Source organism: Onychomys torridus, chromosome 13 (genome assembly GCF_903995425.1).
Source record: "Onychomys torridus chromosome 13, mOncTor1.1, whole genome shotgun sequence".
NCBI lineage: Eukaryota > Metazoa > Chordata > Mammalia > Rodentia > Cricetidae > Onychomys > Onychomys torridus.
Window position 1 is genome coordinate 65,458,374 of NC_050455.1, and position 17,527 is coordinate 65,475,900.

A 17,527-nucleotide genomic window follows, 5' to 3' on the forward strand; every position below is an offset into this window, starting at 1 on the left:
TGTTTTTGTTGTTCTGTTAAAATTTTGTTTCAGTTTTATTTGGGTATGTGTGCACACATTCATTTGTCTGTGGGTGCCAGCAGAGTCCAAAAAAGGGAGTCTGATCCTTTGAACTTGATGTTATAGGCAAATGTGAGATACCTATTGTAGGTTAAATGGGAGTTGATCTTGGGGTTTCTGGAAGAGCAGCAACCACTTTTAAAGATGCTGAGTCATCTTTCCAGTTCCTAAACCTGTTTTTTGTTTTGTTTTGTTTTGTTGTTTTTTGCCGGAGCTGAGGACCTAACCCAGGGCCTTGCGCTTGGTAGGCAAGTGCTCTTCTACTGGGCTAAATCCCCTACCCCTAAACCTGGTTTTAAAGATAATAGTTTCTCTTTCATTCAGAACAGACAGTAGAAAGCATTTTTAACTACTCACAAGATTTTAATGAATTTATTTTTAATTCCCAAAGATTGTTCTCTAATCATTCCCACTCATGTATATGTGTTTTGTATGGGGCCTTTTTTAGAGGGGCTATTATTGAGGTTTCAGTTTGTATAGATTGGTCTTCTGTAAAACGATTCACAGCTAGTATGACAAGATATCAACATTAATGGTGGAGTATGGATTTTTATCTTTCTTGTGTATTTGTATATAAGATAAAACAAAGATAACATAATGTAACAAAAATTAGGCAAGATCCTGTTGTATTTTGGAGAAAATATCTAAATCCTACAGAGCCTTTAAAATTATCTTGTTGTGTGGTTATAGGGCTACGCACCACCACCTAAAAATGGGATTGAACAGAAGCGCCCTGGACGCCCCTTGAATATTACATCTTTAGTTAGGTTGTCGTCAGCTGTGCCAAATCAGATTTCTATTTCTTGGGCATCTGAAATTGGAAAGGTAAGAATTTTTTTCCTGGGTAGGATGAAAGTATGTCTTCATTAGGAGTTGATTTCTTTTCTTAGGATAACAGCTTTGTTATAGTAATTTCTTGTTTCTGTGATCGAGTACCCGATAGAAGGAACTTGAATGAAGAGAGACACTTGTTTTTTTTTCATAATTCAAGTTAATGTCGTCCGTCATGGTAGACAGAGCATGGTGGCAAGCAGCTATCTGCTCCATGTCTCAACTTTACTTCCAAAAGGCTCCACAGCCTCAAAACAGTGCCACCACCTGGGGACCAAGTCTGCAAACACATTAGCCTATGAGGGACATGTAGTAGAATGGTTAGAAGTTCTTATTAATAAAATCAAACCTGAGGCCACTTATTGGGGTGAATGCTGGAAGATCAGAGACACAGAACAAGCCACAGCTCCTCACCTCGCCAGTTCCTCAGCTGGTCTTGTTTCCTCAGACTGCAAGCTTCTGAGTCCTCATCCAAATGAATCTCAGCTGAACTGTGCTGCTCCAAAGCCTAAAAGCTTAACCAGCCAAATGCTTCTAGTTTCTGGTCTTCACGACTTATATAATCTTTCTCTTTCTGCCTCCATTCCCTGGGATTAAAGGCGTGTTTCACCATGCCTGGCTGTTTCCAATATGGCCTTGAACTCACAGAGATCCGCCTGGTTCTGCCTCCCAAGTGCTGGGATTAAAGGTATGCGCTACCACTGCCTATCCTCATGTTTAATACTGTGGCTGTCCTGTTCTCAGACCCCAGATAAGTTTATTTCAGGGAACACAATATTACGGGGAACACAATACCACCACATTTCCCCTGTTTTTGTCTAAAATTTAAAAAAGCTTATAACTAATACAAGAAAAATCATATCCAATAAGTATATACAATATACATAGGCAAGATTACATTAATGATGTCTAGTCCATTAACATTTGACAGATTCAGGTGAAAAACTCCATTTTATATATAACAATGTCCAGTCTAGTAACATTTGATAAACTCAGACAAAACATTTTCATTACTTATCCTATTTAAAACAAGTAGTTCCTTTTTAAAAGTAGATTCAAAAATAGATTTTTTTTTCTTATCATATTCAGGGACATTTCACATTGAAACTGCAGAGTTCTTATTTCTTTCAGCTTCCTGACTATAACCTCTAAAAAATAAAGACTTTTTTTATGCAGTGATGATAATGTAGAGGTTTATTTTACTTTAATATTTTATGATTTTTTTCTTTTTATAGTGAAAATATGTGTATGTTTATATTTCTTCAAATAGTGATTTAATTTAAACTCAGTGTGTGTCTTAAGTGTTTTTATAAACTGAAAACATTTATGAAGAGGATAAAAAACAGCTTATTGGCCTTTGTGGGAAATGGTTAACAGTACTCATAATTTAACAGTACTCATAATTTAAAATGATCTGTTAATAACCTTTTCTTAGCCTGGTGATGGTGGTGGTACACATATTTAATCCCAGCATTTGTGAGTCAGAAGCAGGCAGATCTCTGTGAGTTTGAGAAACTTTGTCTCAAAAAACCATAAACCAAAACCAAAACCAAAAACCTGTTCTTAGACAGGTATGGTGGTACACACCCTTATTCCCATCACTCAAGAGGCTGAGGCAGATAGATCTCTAGCCTGGTCTACCAAGCAAGTTCCAGGCTAACCAAGGCCTGTCTCAGAAAACAAAACAAAGCCCTAAAAACCAGATCTCTATTCTTGCCTTTAAATAAATAACTAGTACTTCAGACTCATAACATACTCAGAATTGTTTCCTTTAAATCTTCAGGTTGATGAACATGACGTTCTACAGATTCGCGCTCTCAAAATGAAGATATCAATTATGATATTGGCTAAAGCACAAAGTTTATGTTGAGTTCATTGTTTATTCAATAGACAATGGAAACATTTTTGAATATCAATGGCTGTATTCCCATTTCATGGAAATAACATGTAATACTCCTGTTTTATGGACAGAAATTGAGCTATATGTTTATAGTAGTGTTTTTTATTTGTTTTAGCCACAAAGATAATTATAGATCTGTAAATAGCTTAATTTTTTTTTTTTTTTTTCCCCAAGACAGAGTTTCTCTGTAGCTTTGGAGCCTGTCCTGGACTAGCTCTGTAGATCAGGCTGGCCTCGAACTCACAGAGATCCACCTGCCTCTGCCTCCTGAGTGCTGGGATTACAGGCGTGTGCCACCACCGCCTGGCTTTAAATTTTTAAATAAATGGTTAAGAGTCATTGCAAAAATACTAGTTTTGTTGTATAATGGAAATACTTTTCCTGTGTAATTAAAGTGATCAACAAATCTAAAAATTTAAGCAATGCTGTTAGAATTTGGTTACTTAAAAGAACATCAAAAATATTTAGAAGTATTTGTTTTGGCATTCATTAAATGTTTTCTTCATTGTGAAATTGAGTGAATGTATGCAATGAAGAGGCAGAATATAGTATTTTAGCCCTTGGACCTCTGTAAATAATTAACAGCAGTTCCTTTTGTAATATCTAGGCATGGAATCAGACCTAAACACTTTCTGGTCTTGGTTTTTATTTTTGTAATTTGTTTTTGTGTTTATTTGTCCTTCCTTAGTAAAATACCAGTTTAGCAAGAGGAGTTAATTTGTCAGTCTTTTCCTCAGAAAAAAGCTGGTATGGGCTTTATTGCTATGAATTTGCTCAAGACTGTGTAACAAGTAGTCTCTTCTGAAAGAATTAGAATTTTGGCACTCTAAATTTGAAGTGTTGATTTTTGAGCAGTGCCACTGATTTTGTGCAGTGTGAATTGTTTTCATATGAAACTATGGAAGCAAGCATTGTTACATAAGAAGACAAAAATAATACTCTGGTTGCCATGGGAGGGAATGTTCGCATGGTGACCCCCAAGCTACTCATTTTGCTGCATTAGAATACATAGTCAGAAAAGCATTTGACCACGCTGTTTACCATACAAATGGATGCTTTAAAATGACAAGTGATTGAATAATAATTTCACAGTGAGAAAACTATTGCTTCCCCAAATGCTTAGTTCATGTTGTCCCTGTCTCAGGTGCCAACTCTCCTTTGGAGGTTTAGTGTTACTTTTAGAGCCGAGAGTATCTTCCATCTGTATTTTATATAAGTGCAAAACAAAAACACTGTCTTGTCCTTAAAACAGATTTTCTTTCTTTATAGAATTACTCCATGTCTGTATATCTTGTGCGGCAGCTTACATCAGCCATGTTATTACAGAGATTAAAAATGAAAGGTATTCGAAATCCTGATCATTCCAGAGCGCTAAGTAAGTAATGTTTATAACACTTAAACATAAGAGACACTTTGATGGAAGGAAATCCTTACACACATGGCAATATAAAGTAATATGAATCATTAATATATACATATATATGTACATATATACTATACACACACACACACACATACCCTACCCCTCACACCCACATACACACCCTACCCCTCGCACTCCCCCCCCCCCCCCCCCCCCCCACCCCCCACACACACGGCCCTGTGTATGTAATTTGTATTAGTTACCTAGTGGAAGAAACCTCAGACACATTATCACATTGTCTTCAGGTGTTAGAGGAAATAAGGAAGATATCTTTTTTTTCTACAATTTTAGCAGTTGTTGGAAACAACTAATGGAACCCAATAAAAATGTAATGAGTATGTGTTGGCAAGCACTAAATTAAAGCTCAGGGCCCTGCTCCATTTCTTACCCCTCTCCTAATTGTTTTGTTTAATCCTAAAACAATTTTTTTGTTTATAACTCTCCCTTCCTTGTGCTTTACTTTTTAAAAGAAATCTTTAAAATTCAGTTAAATATGTGATGCAGAGTTTGCCTATTGGTAATTCCTTAATCTAATATTGGGAATACAGTTGTATTTTCAATGCATTAATATTCAACATTTGTCTTTCTTTACCTATTCAAAGGGTCTAGGAACTTTTCAAATATTTTCTGTAATTCTGCTCTAATATCACCATTAATTTCAAAATTTATTAGTACCATTTTCTTCTTTTTAAAGTTAAAGAAAAACTTACTGCTGATCCCGATAGTGAAATTGCTACAACCAGTCTTCGAGTGTCCTTGATGTGCCCGGTAAGTCAAGTGACAAAACATTCCGGCCAGTTGTGCTTTTCATAAACGACTAATTGATAAAAGTTAGGGTGAGGATGAATGAAGGTGTATTTTGATAGAATTCTAAACCTTTGTCTTTTCCATTTTGATACCTTCATGAGTAAGCGTTAGGAAATTTTTGTATTCTTTAAGCAATTATAAAGCAATAATATGTAAGACTGTTATATCAGAGAAGACAGACTTATGCTCAGAAAACCTGTCAAAATGATGTAAGTAATGCAGTTTAGTAAGCATATGAAGAGCTATTATCAGAGTGAATGTAATACTAAAAATAGCGATAATATTGCTGGAGTCTGATAAATGCTAATTGATAGTCTTGGTTTAATGAGTTAGGATGTGTGGACTGTCTTTGCTGTGCACTCTTAAGTTACACAATAATTTATTTATTTTATTTATTTATTTATTTATTTATTTATTTATTTATTTATTTATTTTTTGGTTTTTCAAGACAGGGTTTCTCTGTAGCTTTGGAGCCTGTCCTGGACTAGCTCTATAGACCAGGCTGGCCACGAACTCACAGAGATCCACCTGCCTCTGCCTCCTGAGGGCTGGGATTACAGGCATGCGCCACCACCGCCTGGCGTACACAATAATTTTTATTTCATATCTCCTTACATAGAGCCATCAGTGAGAAATCATTCAGCAGCTGTGAGATCCTTTATGTAATGTGTGGTGTCAGTGAGCTAACTGTGAGAGAAAGTAGACAGTCTAGTTACAGAACACATCCCATGAAAAAGCAGCAGACTATATATCTAATGTTAAATGAAGAGGTGGAAGAAATGTCAGGAGTAGTGGGGGAAATGAAGTGTGTGAAGAAAGGCTTTTCAAAGTAAGCTTACCTTTTTGAGAAAAGCTGTGAATCTTGAATTTTTAATTAGTTTTGGATGACACTTGATGATTGCTACCTTTGTAAGATGTGTTTTTTTTTTTTTTAAATTTAATGGAATAAAAAGTTATGTCAGAGAGAGAAGAAACTAACATGTAAATGCTGGAGCAGGCACTGATGGAGGCATTATTTTTATTTTGTAGATGAGGATACCAGTCAAGGTTGGCTAACCCAAATCATAGGGTCACTAATAGAATTGGAATAAAGCTTTTATTCTGTAATATTCCAATTTTGTTTCCAATAATTGCTGCCAGATTGGGCCAACATATCAATATGCTATTATTTTAGTAGACCTGGTGTCTTTGACAAATGCTGTGTATTTTCTTTTAAAGCATTGTGTGTGTGTGTGTGTGTGTCTGTGTGTGTGTGTGTGTCTGTGTCTGTGTCTGCTTGCGTGTCTGCATGTGAGGCCAGAGGTCAACCTCAGGTGTCACTTCTTCAGGAACTGTTTTTGAGCCAAGATTTACTATCTTTTTTGATTTTTTAAAAAGATTTATTTATTTTATTATGTATACAGCATGTATGACCAGAAGAGGGTACCAGATCTTATTACAGATGGTTGTGAGCCACCATGTGGTTGCTAGGAATTGAACTCAGGACCTCTGGAAGAGCAGTCAGTGCTCTTAACCTCTGAGCCATCTCTCCAGCCTGATTTACTGTGTTATTTTAATTTCTGGTAACATTTTGTTGAGTGAGTTAATGTAACTTACTCAGCTTACTTTAATGACTTATTTCCACACACTAATAGTGTAAGAAACAAACTCCTTTATGTTGATACAAAATTCTTAAATTCAATGATTATGCCAGTCAGTGACTATGCCAGTACTATTTAAAAACATATAAATTCAGGGATGCCTTCTAATATTGCAGTGATAGTTTGCTTTTAGAAAAGTTCTTAAAGCTGTTCATCTTATAATAGAAAGGTTAAAAGAATCATATCAAGTGCCAAATATTTAGTCAACTTCCATTCTGAGTAGGACATAAACTTAGCAAAATCAGAAAAGGTAGAGATCAAATTTGTAGGTCAATATTCTGCTGTTTAATGTTGTAAAAGCTAGAGGCACATCACTGCAGTGAAGAACATTTAGATGTGAATATAATTCTACCAACCATTTCTCAGCAGTCTAGTCATCTTTAGTTTCTTGTAGCTTTTACAGTTTTATCTCAAAATAGAAATGAAGTTTGTGGCTCCGGGACTGTGGGTTGCTCTTAGCTTTATTGTCTGGAAAGTGAAGGCATAATCTGTTTTCAAAGAACAAAGAACAGGGAAATGAATGCTTTAAGAAGACAGGTTGCATTTTCTGTTAACTCTGGGTTAATTGTGCATATGTGGTCAGGTCTCTAGCTTTGTTTCTTTTGAGCTAGGGGTTCTCTATGTAGCCCTGGCAGTCCTGCAACTCACTCTGTAGACCAAACTGGCCTTTAACTCAGAGATCCACCTGCCTCTGCCTCAGAGTGATGGGATTAAAGGTGTCCACCAGTACTGCTGGCTTAGGTCACTGACTTTCAAGAATCTCTTTTCCTTCCCTTGTTTCATCTTTGTCTCTTTCCTAGTCTTTATAAATTCTATTACCTAGTCAGCAAATACTGAGAACACTTTATAAGCTGGTATTGAGCTAGCACTGGGGGAGTCACAGGAATAGACATAGTGTCTGTGTGAGCATAGGACCTAGTGGAAGAAAGAAATGTTTAATGTTTAATGTCAAAAGCACTGCTTATAAATGGAGATATTTTCTGTAAATGACAGTTGTGGGAGGTTTTAATGGTTATAAAAGGAAATTTGACTTGGTTTAATGTTTGTGTGGGTGTCAGTGGACTTCTATAAGAATTGAGTAGAACAATATAAATACAGCTATATAAAAACAAATTAGAAATTGATACCTTTGATTATGGTATAAAGTTTTTATATTTTTAGTTTATGTTACAAGGCTTGGTTTTTTTTTTTTTATGTAAAGAGCTCTTCTAAATAAGTTTACTGACCATGTGAAAAATGAGTAAAGGGTACGCATAGCGATTTCTTAGAAATACAAATAGCTCTTTGAAGTAGAAGAAGAGCTACTACTGAGCTTCTGTTTTCCACATTGAAAATAAGAGAATGTAGTTCACAACTGCCTTGGAATATTTCTCGCCAACCAGATTGGTGTAAATCAAATTTTCATTATCATTAGTGATAATAGTCGAGTGGAATCAAGTACATTAATGTACATGAATTTACAGATCATTAGATTTCTCTGATTAATGTAGTTTATCAGTGTTCAAAAGTCACGAAGATTTCCCTTTTACCCAAATAATTTCATTTTGGGGTGCTCATTTATAACATAGTGATACAAGGTGGGAAAATAGAAATGCCTACCACTAGTGTACTAATTAAACAATCCATGATATGATGTCTTTGTATCATAGTAGCTTAAAAAAAGATTTACTTTCTAAAGTGTATGTGGTGTGTGTGTGTGTGTGTGTGTGTGTGTGTGTGTGTGTGTGTGTGTGTTGGTTCACATGAAGGCAGGAGCCCATGAAGTTCAGAAGTGTGTGTGTGGAGTTGGAGTTTTAGGTAGTTGTGAGCCACTTGGTGAGGGTGCTGGGAAGTGAACTCAGGTTCTCTGTAACATGTGCTTTGAATCATTGATCTAGCTCTTTAGCTGGTTGCTTTTTTATTTACAGATTTGTGTGTAGTAGCTAACAAATTGGGTAACAGTAAGGTACAAAATTTTGTGAAATGCACCACCATTTGTGATAAAATAATTTTTTTATATATGTACTTAATTTCTGCTTAGAACTTACATGAAAGAGCATGCAAGAGATGTCTAAGTGATTTCCTTAATAGAGAGATTAGGGGCTGGGTAAGACACAAGCTTGGGCCTTTTGTGTGTGTGGTGTGTGTATGTATGTGCCTTTCTCTGCCTTTGGACTTACATATTACTAAAGTAAAATGATCTTTTGAAAATCTTGAGACCATACATAAATAAAAAGAGAAAAAAATTTTATGAAAGTAAATTTAGGTTGGGTCTTTTTGATTATCTTGTTTGACTTCTTAAGACCTTAATGAATACCTCTTTTCTTTTTTCTTTCTTTTCTTTTTTGGTTTTTCAAGACAGGGTTTCTCTGTAGCTTTGGAGCCTGTTCTGGACTAGCTCTGTAGACCAGGCTGGCCTCTAACTCACAGAGATCCACCTGGCTCTGCCTCCCGGGTGCTGGGATTACAGGTGTGTGCCGGGATTACAGCCGTGTGCCACCACCGCCTGGCTGAATACCTCTTTTCTCGTGAAGACTTTCTTGTTCTATTTATCATGTTGTGTTCTCTATTTTGTAGTTAGGAAAAATGAGGCTGACAATCCCATGCCGTGCAGTGACCTGTACACATCTGCAGTGTTTTGATGCTGCCCTTTATCTTCAAATGAATGAGAAGAAACCCACCTGGATTTGTCCTGTTTGTGACAAAAAGGCTGCCTATGAAAGTCTGATATTAGATGGGTGAGTGTATCTATGGGCAGGCAGCTAGAAAAAGAAAAAGAAAAAGTAACATATAACTTACTGATGTTTTTAAGCCCAGCACTCAGGAGGCAGATCGCAGCATTTAATGTTAGTCAGGGCTGTATAGTGAAACCATGTCTCAAAAGCAAAGCAATAATTCATAATAGGATAAACGGTCAATGCTGTCACATCACATAGCTGCTAAGGTTAAAGCTGTGTGGGTTATTTTGTCTCTGGAGTTGTATTGCTTATATTAGAATTGGGCAAGTTATATGAACTGTTTTTTTGTTTTTGTTTTTGGTTTTGGTTTTTGGAGACAGGGTTTCCCTGTGTAGCTTTGCGCCTTTCCTGGAACTCACTTGGTAGTCCAGGCTGGCCTCAAACTCACAGAGATCCACCTGCCTCTGCCTCCCGAGTGCTGGGATTACAGGTGTGCGCCACCACCGCCCGGCATGAACTGATTTTTAATAAGTTAGGTCTTTTTATTAAAGATTTATTTTGTTTTTAGTTATGTGTATATCCTGCCTGCCCGTCCTACCTCCCAACCAACCAACCATCCATCCATCCATCCATCCATCCATCCATCCATCCATCCATCCATCCCTGTCTTTACCTCCCTCCCATAAAGAGGAATTATAATTGTCATAAAATATAAAATAATTCAAGTCCCAAGTCTTACACTATTACTTTGACTTTAGTGTACACTATTGTATTTCATCTTTGACTTTAATGACATGTATGTACTTCTAATTGATTTGTAGGCTTTTCATGGAAATTCTCAATGACTGTTCTGATGTAGATGAGATCAAGTTCCAAGAAGATGGTTCTTGGTGTCCAATGAGGCCCAAGAAAGAAGCTATGAAAGTAACCAGCCAGCCCTGTACAAAAATAGAAAGTATGTGCTAAATTAAATGACAGGAGTACCCTTAAAGTGCAAATTGTAAAATATCAACTCTAACCACTAGGACTAGTTTTAGTATTTAATTTGCTAACTGTATCTTTGGGACATCTTTCTCATTCATTTTCTTTTTTTAAAGAATGTACTAATTTCTCTATTATCTTACCAGCTTTTAAATAATGTTTTATGTGCAAAACAAGTAAAAGTTAACTAAAGTTAGGAAGCTTTGTGGATGGGTAGCATGAAGACTGTATTTCAGAACACCCATAAAGACTGGGTGACCATGTGTGAACCTTTTGTAATTTCAGTGCTCTGTAGGCCATGACAAGAATCCCTAAGGCAATCTATTCTCAACCTCTGGGTCAAGAATCCTTTTGGGTTTGAACAACCCTTTCACAAGGTTTGCCTAAGATCATCAAAATACACTGATACTTACATTACGATTCATGACAATAGCAAAATTACAGTTAGTAACTAGCAATGAAAATAATTTTATGCTTGCGGGGGGAACACCACATGATGAACTGTTTTAAAGCATTAGTAAGGTTGGGAACCGCTGAACTAGACTAAGTAACCAAATTGGTTCAGTGAGACTCTGCCTGAGTTAATAAAATGGCAAGCAGTTGAGTAATATGCTTTTTATTAACCTCTGTCCATGCATGCTCATATATGTGCAGACATATATATGCATGTATATATATTATATATACACACTTGAGAAATAAAGAGAAAGGTTAGAAAGTGTTTTGTATATCTGTACAGAACCCAATGTGGTCAGAGAGGTTATATATATATCATTTATTAGTGTGAAGACAGTGATCATGAATTAGTTATTGTTGAACAAATTCTTTTACAGTATTAGTTACCCAGCATGTGTACACTAATCTGCAGTGAAAGGGCATAATAATGGAGTTTGAGGAGTTGAAATCTATGTGCACATTCAACCTCTGAATTAATTGATTTAACTGTTTTCTGGCTCTGTTAAAATTCTAAAAAACAATAACAGATTTTATCACCTCCTTGGGGTGCATGCCCCAAGGCAGCACACAGACTTCAAAAGAAATCCACAGCGTTGTCGCAATTGAGACTTTTCTATATGAGGGTTTTTAGGGGAATAAAACACTCACACTCTTGCTGGTTCCTTTTTTATTCTCTCTTGTTCTCTCTTCCTCACTGCAAATCTTTCAGACAATACAGGAGTCATAAAGAGGTCACATTCCATAGGTAAAGACATGATTAAAAACAGAGTCATCCTGACAACTCTCATGCAATATATCTAAGTAGTGTGTCATGAGCAAGCAAGAAACATATTTTCTCAGTCAACCCTTTTATCGATAGGCTGTAAATTGTAGTTAGAAAGAAAGAATCAGTTACTTTATCATCTATATTGAGAGATAATCTTATAAGGAATTTTAAAGGTATCATAAATTAAACTGCGGGAGAGCCTAAGAAAACGAGAAAATTGTATACTTACAACCTATCTGAGTGTATATACTACTTCAACCTTAGGCCCTGCAATCTCCCAGGTAGGGAAAAGGCAGTTTAAACTGACTCACAACTATGTAAACATTTCGAACTAACACGCTGCAATCAGGAGTTATAAATTCAGGTACCCCCTTCTGTCTCAGAGGCCAGCAGAGTGCAAGCTGAAGTTTCAGGACGTGGAGACATCCGGAATGTCATAGATTCTCTAGTTCAGGCTCAGGTGAACATTTCCTAAGTTATTGTAAATCTTTCAGCATCAGCTCAGCCTGCATTTTCCATTATACCAATGATGCTCCAATCTTAAAATGGACTTTCTGCCCTGTGTGTAACTCTTGATTATCAAAGAAAACTTGTAGCCTTTATTTTGGAGCCACAGAGTCAAATTATTTTCTGTAGCCCCAACTAGTCAGAATTTATTTTCACAAATTGAGGTCAGGAATGGATGCAAGGAATTAATCATTTGCCAGCTAGCAATAATTGGGCTGTTCTGTATTTATGACCTAGATTGCTTTTCTGGGATTGTTTATCTTAAAAACCATTAACAAGACATCTGGTCTAATCTAAAGCAAGTTTGAAGCTTTGTATCGGCTAATGGTACACATGAAACCTGTGACTGCATTTCTCAGCCTTAACATTAAAGTAATTTGAGCCAGCCTGGCCCCTGGACTCAAATGTATTCCTATATCATAAATCTGAGCTGTGATTTAAAGCAGTTCCTAAGTGGAACTCGTAGACCTCGTGGAACTCATGGGCCTTAGGTATGAAACATACCCTAGTATTAATTTTTCTTCATCAAACTCTGTATCAATTAGATAGTACAGCTTCAGGAGGAATCATCTTCCAGACAGTCCACAGATACAAATGCCTAGTAGATAAAGATCTTTTCATGAGATAAACACACTGCGATACAGGCAGTGGGGGACTCCCCACATCCATATATGTCAGATACCGGAGAAAAGATTGTAGCAGCAACATGTAAAGGGAAAAAAGAAGCAAAAGACATCCTGGAGCCTGGAGCCAGAGTTTTTCTTCTTGTGAACTGACACCTAAAACTTCAGTTACCATCTGTTTTTCCTGTGACATGACTACCAGCAAGATATTCTGAGTAAGAAGAGAAAATGAAGACTATGGGTAGTGTTAATTATTGTCTTGTGATCTTCACAGACCTCTCACTGGTTGAATTGCGAGGATTGCCCTCATAATGTAAAAGGTGTAGGCAGACACAGCTTTATTGATTAGTATCTGATGCTTTTTCACAATGAACTATCATTTGTTTTTGACAGATTATAGTAGTAATGTTCCATAACATGATAAATGTGATTGCCTCTATAAATAGAACAGGTTCTGATTAGATGATTTATGTCAGCGTAACTCAGGTAACCAGTTTGTGACTTTTTTCTTTTTTAAATATGAACAAGATTGATACAGATGACTCGGTGATGACAAATGTTGAAATATGCAGTTTCTGAAACTGCATACTCCAGGCCAGATGTCTTTGACTTAATGGTGCCACATATGTCTAACAGCACACAGTTGGCTGTGTACACTTTACACTCCTGTCCCATGGTGTAATACCAGTTTTCTAACCCTCAAGATCTGTCTGTACAATGATTACTAACCTAGAAAGACAATGCAAGCAACACTAGGCCCCATACTAACCCACTAATAGTCCTGGAGAGAGTAAGTATGCTGTAAAGGAGGCTTCTGACCTCTGTCAGAAATGGCCCTGACTATTTTCACATAAATGTTTTACAGACAAGTTAGGCAACTGGACTCTGTCCCTTTTAGAGAAAAATGCGTTCCTAAGATATATACACACACACACACACACAAACACACACACATACATACATATATATATATATATGTATGTATACGTATATATACACATATATGTATATATATGTATATGTATATATACAGACATTTAAGACTATACATCTACATTGTTCTATCTTTGATTTCTTTCTTTCTTCCTGTTTATCTACATCCAGGTTCAAGTGTCTTCAGTAAACCTTGTTCAGTGACTGTAGCCAGTGATGCAAGCAAGAAGAAGATAGATGTTATTGATCTAACAATAGAGAGCTCTTCTGATGAAGAGGAAGACCCTCCTGCCAAAAGGAAATGCATCTTTATGTCAGAAACACAAAGCAGTCCAACCAAAGGGTTTGTCAATTTATAGTTCACTATTGTTCATTGCACTTAAAACTAGTTTTTCTTGGGATGGTTTGAAATATGTTTATAAGGAGTTCCAATAGAAGGCAGTTTTCATCTGCTTTTCGTACAGTTGAAAGTTTTTCAAGTAAGCACATTATTTACAGGAAATCAAATTTTAATGGAAATATTCAACATCTCTGGGAAGTGGGAGTTTAAGTGTTTATACCTTGTGTTATATTCTTGAACTTGCTCATAATACTTGCATCTCAGTCCAGTGTAAGGGTGTTGATATAATGGAATAAAGATGCAGGAGGCTTGTAAGGACAGATCCATTTCTGCCACTTACTTGCTTGTGAGGTGATTTTGGTTATAATCCGTGATTGACTTTGACCCACTTTCTGTTCTGTTAAAACGAGGTAAAATAATGTGTGCTTCATAGGATTACTGTTGGGTTTTCATGAGAGTATAAAAGAACCTGGCTACTATGTCAGTAATGTTATAGTTCTTTAATGAAAATTCATTATCTTCCTTTTCCATTTTACAAAGCAAAATATGGACTAGTAGATGGGTGCATCTTATTATGTACTTTCTATGACAAATATGGGGAAGCTGTCGGTATCTTTAAGATAGGTTAGAGTCCAGCAACAGATCCTTTTTACAGAGAGATCTTGACAGCCATAAATTGTTGTGACAGTCCATGATCACGTTCTTAAAACTTAAGTGTGCTAGTCTCATCTCTGCCCTCAACCTATTTAGTATTTTCTTGTGCATCTTTTTAATAACAAAAGTTTGCCTATTTTAGGTATAGACTATAAAGTTGTACATTCAACTCTCCAAGACAGTTTTAGCATATTTCCATTGTGAAAAAAGCCCACATACTCACTTTAGTTTGTTATCATGCATCCCTTAGATGTAGTCAATGTCGATTTTCTACTTCAGTCCCAGCACTTAGGGGGCAAAGGCAGGCGAATCTCTTGAGTTCGAAGCCAGTCTGTTCTAAAGAGTGAGTTCTAGGACATCAAGGGCTGCACAGAAAAACCCTGTCTCAAAAACAAACAAACAAAAAATTTCCTGAATTTGTCTGTTCTGGACACTGTATACAGTTCAACTATATACTGAGTATACTTCAAATTCCTTTTCATAATTCTTCTTGGCACTTTGAAATAACTTTTCAGTTAGTTTTTAGACTAAATTCTTGCTTTCTTCACTATTAAAGCACTTATTCTAAGCAGGTGTACTGGCTAATGCCTGTGATAGCAGCATTTCAGAGGCAGAGGTAGGTAGATCACCATGAGTCTAAGACCATTTTAGGCTTCTGCCCCCAAAAATCCTAAAATAAAGACATATTTAAGACGTGGTTTGTATATCACAATATGAGTACAGGCTTATGTTTTCTTCTACTTAATTTAATTAGAACAATTTTTTATTTTTTTTATTTTTTAATTATTTTATTTTATTATTATTATTTTTTGGTTTTTAGAGACAGGGTTTCTCTGTGTAGCTTTGCACCTTTCCTGGATCTCACTCTGTAGACCAGGCTGGCCTCAAACTCACAAAGATCTGCCTGCCTCTGCCTCCTGAGTGCTGGGATTAAAAGCGTATGCCATCACCGCCCAGCAATTTTTTATTTTTAAAAATAATTTACTTTAATTTTTAGTGATGTACTAATTATTGCTTTTTCTGGATAATTTTTCTGACACTTTTGAAGATCAAATGAAATGAAAATACAGTTTTGAAGTGTTTAACAAAGTGTAGAATCAATGGATGTTTAATTATTTCTAGATTTTACTTTATCATTTTTAATGTAATTATTTTATAACAGTGTTTCAAACTTTTTCTGTTCATGATCAGTTTTTGTCTAAGAAATTTTTATGTGATCCTAGGATTGTGAACTAAGTATACAAATGAAACATTTACTGATAATAAATCATAAACATACTTAGAAACAGTTTTTTAGTATCCATACAACTTTACCATTTATTAAAAGTGGAAACAGAGTATATACTAATGAGATAGGTGTGTTTATTTTTACATAAAGAATTAAATGAGAGGCCAGGGGTAAATTGCTTGCCTTACTAGAGTGGGGATCTGAATTTAGTTCAGCACCCGCATAAAAATCTGAACCTGTGCATCTGTGTCCCAGTACTGAATTTAGGGGACAGGAAGGCAGATCCCAGAGGCTTGCTGCCCATCCATTCTTGCTGAATCAGTGAGCTCCATGTTCAATGAAAGATCCTGTCTTAAAGAATAAGATAGAAAGGTGTTTGAAGAATACATCTTGATATCCACCTTTAGCCTCCACATGCATGCAGGAGAGCAATACACATACACGCACACTAAATTTTGGCTAAATATTTACAACATCTTCAACATATTTCAGAATTGATCACTATTGTAATTTTATAATCATCAGTGCTAAGAATACTCATTCACATAAATGCATAGTATAAAATTATGTAAGTATTTTTACATACTTAGGAATTCAGAAATTATTGGAAATTTTTTCCTAATTATATTCCACATTCATTTAATGATTTTTTTTAAAAATGAACTTGAAATGAGTAACTCTAAAAGAAATATTTGAAGTCAGACAGTGTAACACACACAGTATGATCCAAACATGTTATAATTGAAGACTTACATACTGAGGAATAGTGGCATAGAAAAATTATGTTTATTTTCCATAATTAAATATTATATTCCTGTAACAGTAGAAAACTACATATGTACCGTAAAAGCATGGCAGATCCTAATAGTGATGAATATGAGCTAAGGCATTTTAGGTGGCATGTGCAGTGCATAATATGCATGTTTGTGCTAAGACCTGAGGCTTAAATGAAGTCACATGATGGAACAGGGTGATTATTGCTCAAAACACCTTGAATAATTCCTTAATTACAAATTAAATTTTGGTTGTTTATTCAGAAACCTTTGCCTATTGCCCCATTGGGGATGTTACCCATAGTTTAAGAAACTGTACTTTAGAATATGAAGAAAATTGCGTGACAGATCTTGTGGTTCATTTCATGTGTGGCTGAAAATTGTATAGTGATGCTGATTCATCAGTTGAAGCAATTGTGGATGCTGCCTGGGTTCCTCCTCCAAAGGTCTACCACATGCATCCTGCAGTCTGTTAACCACCAGTAGTTGAGTAGGACAGGAGACTGAAGGATTGGCTCTACATTAGGCAACAGTAGTTCCAAATGAGCACAATATCCAGAAGGATAGAGATAGTTTATACCTGTGGTCACATACCACAGAGCTATGTGTACTCTTTATCTAGATTGAAAAGAAAAACAGAACACTTTAGGTTGAAATTTGTAATTATATCAAGGACACTTGAAAGTTTTTATTTTCAAAGTCTCTAAATTTTAGCTACTTGGCTACTTCCATAATGTTGACATAATCCTTATACTCAAATCACATTTGCACATTATTAACACACACACAAATGAACACAGAAATATAAATGAGAATTCTCAGCTCAATCTTAGAAAGTTAGTAATTATATATTCAAATAACCTTCACTACAGCTAAGTAGAGTTTATTCTACAAGTTCTTTAGTATTGGGAACTACATTGATAAAATGGTTTTGTCATAAGGACAGTT

General features: G+C 35.9%; 1 protein-coding gene across 9 annotated transcripts in view; it reads left to right on the forward strand.

Moving 5' to 3' along the window:
* Nucleotides 1–17,527, forward strand: part of Pias2 (protein inhibitor of activated STAT 2) — an 82,684-nt gene that overhangs the window by 48,299 nt on the left and 16,858 nt on the right. For all 9 annotated transcript variants that reach the window (XM_036204330.1, XM_036204339.1, XM_036204338.1 and 6 more), the window contains 6 exons: nucleotides 751–885; nucleotides 4,061–4,166; nucleotides 4,909–4,982; nucleotides 9,218–9,378; nucleotides 10,140–10,273; nucleotides 13,756–13,927. In XM_036204330.1, the coding sequence (XP_036060223.1) occupies nucleotides 751–885; nucleotides 4,061–4,166; nucleotides 4,909–4,982; nucleotides 9,218–9,378; nucleotides 10,140–10,273; nucleotides 13,756–13,927 (782 nt within the window). The remainder of the gene's footprint in view (nucleotides 1–750; nucleotides 886–4,060; nucleotides 4,167–4,908; nucleotides 4,983–9,217; nucleotides 9,379–10,139; nucleotides 10,274–13,755; nucleotides 13,928–17,527) is intronic.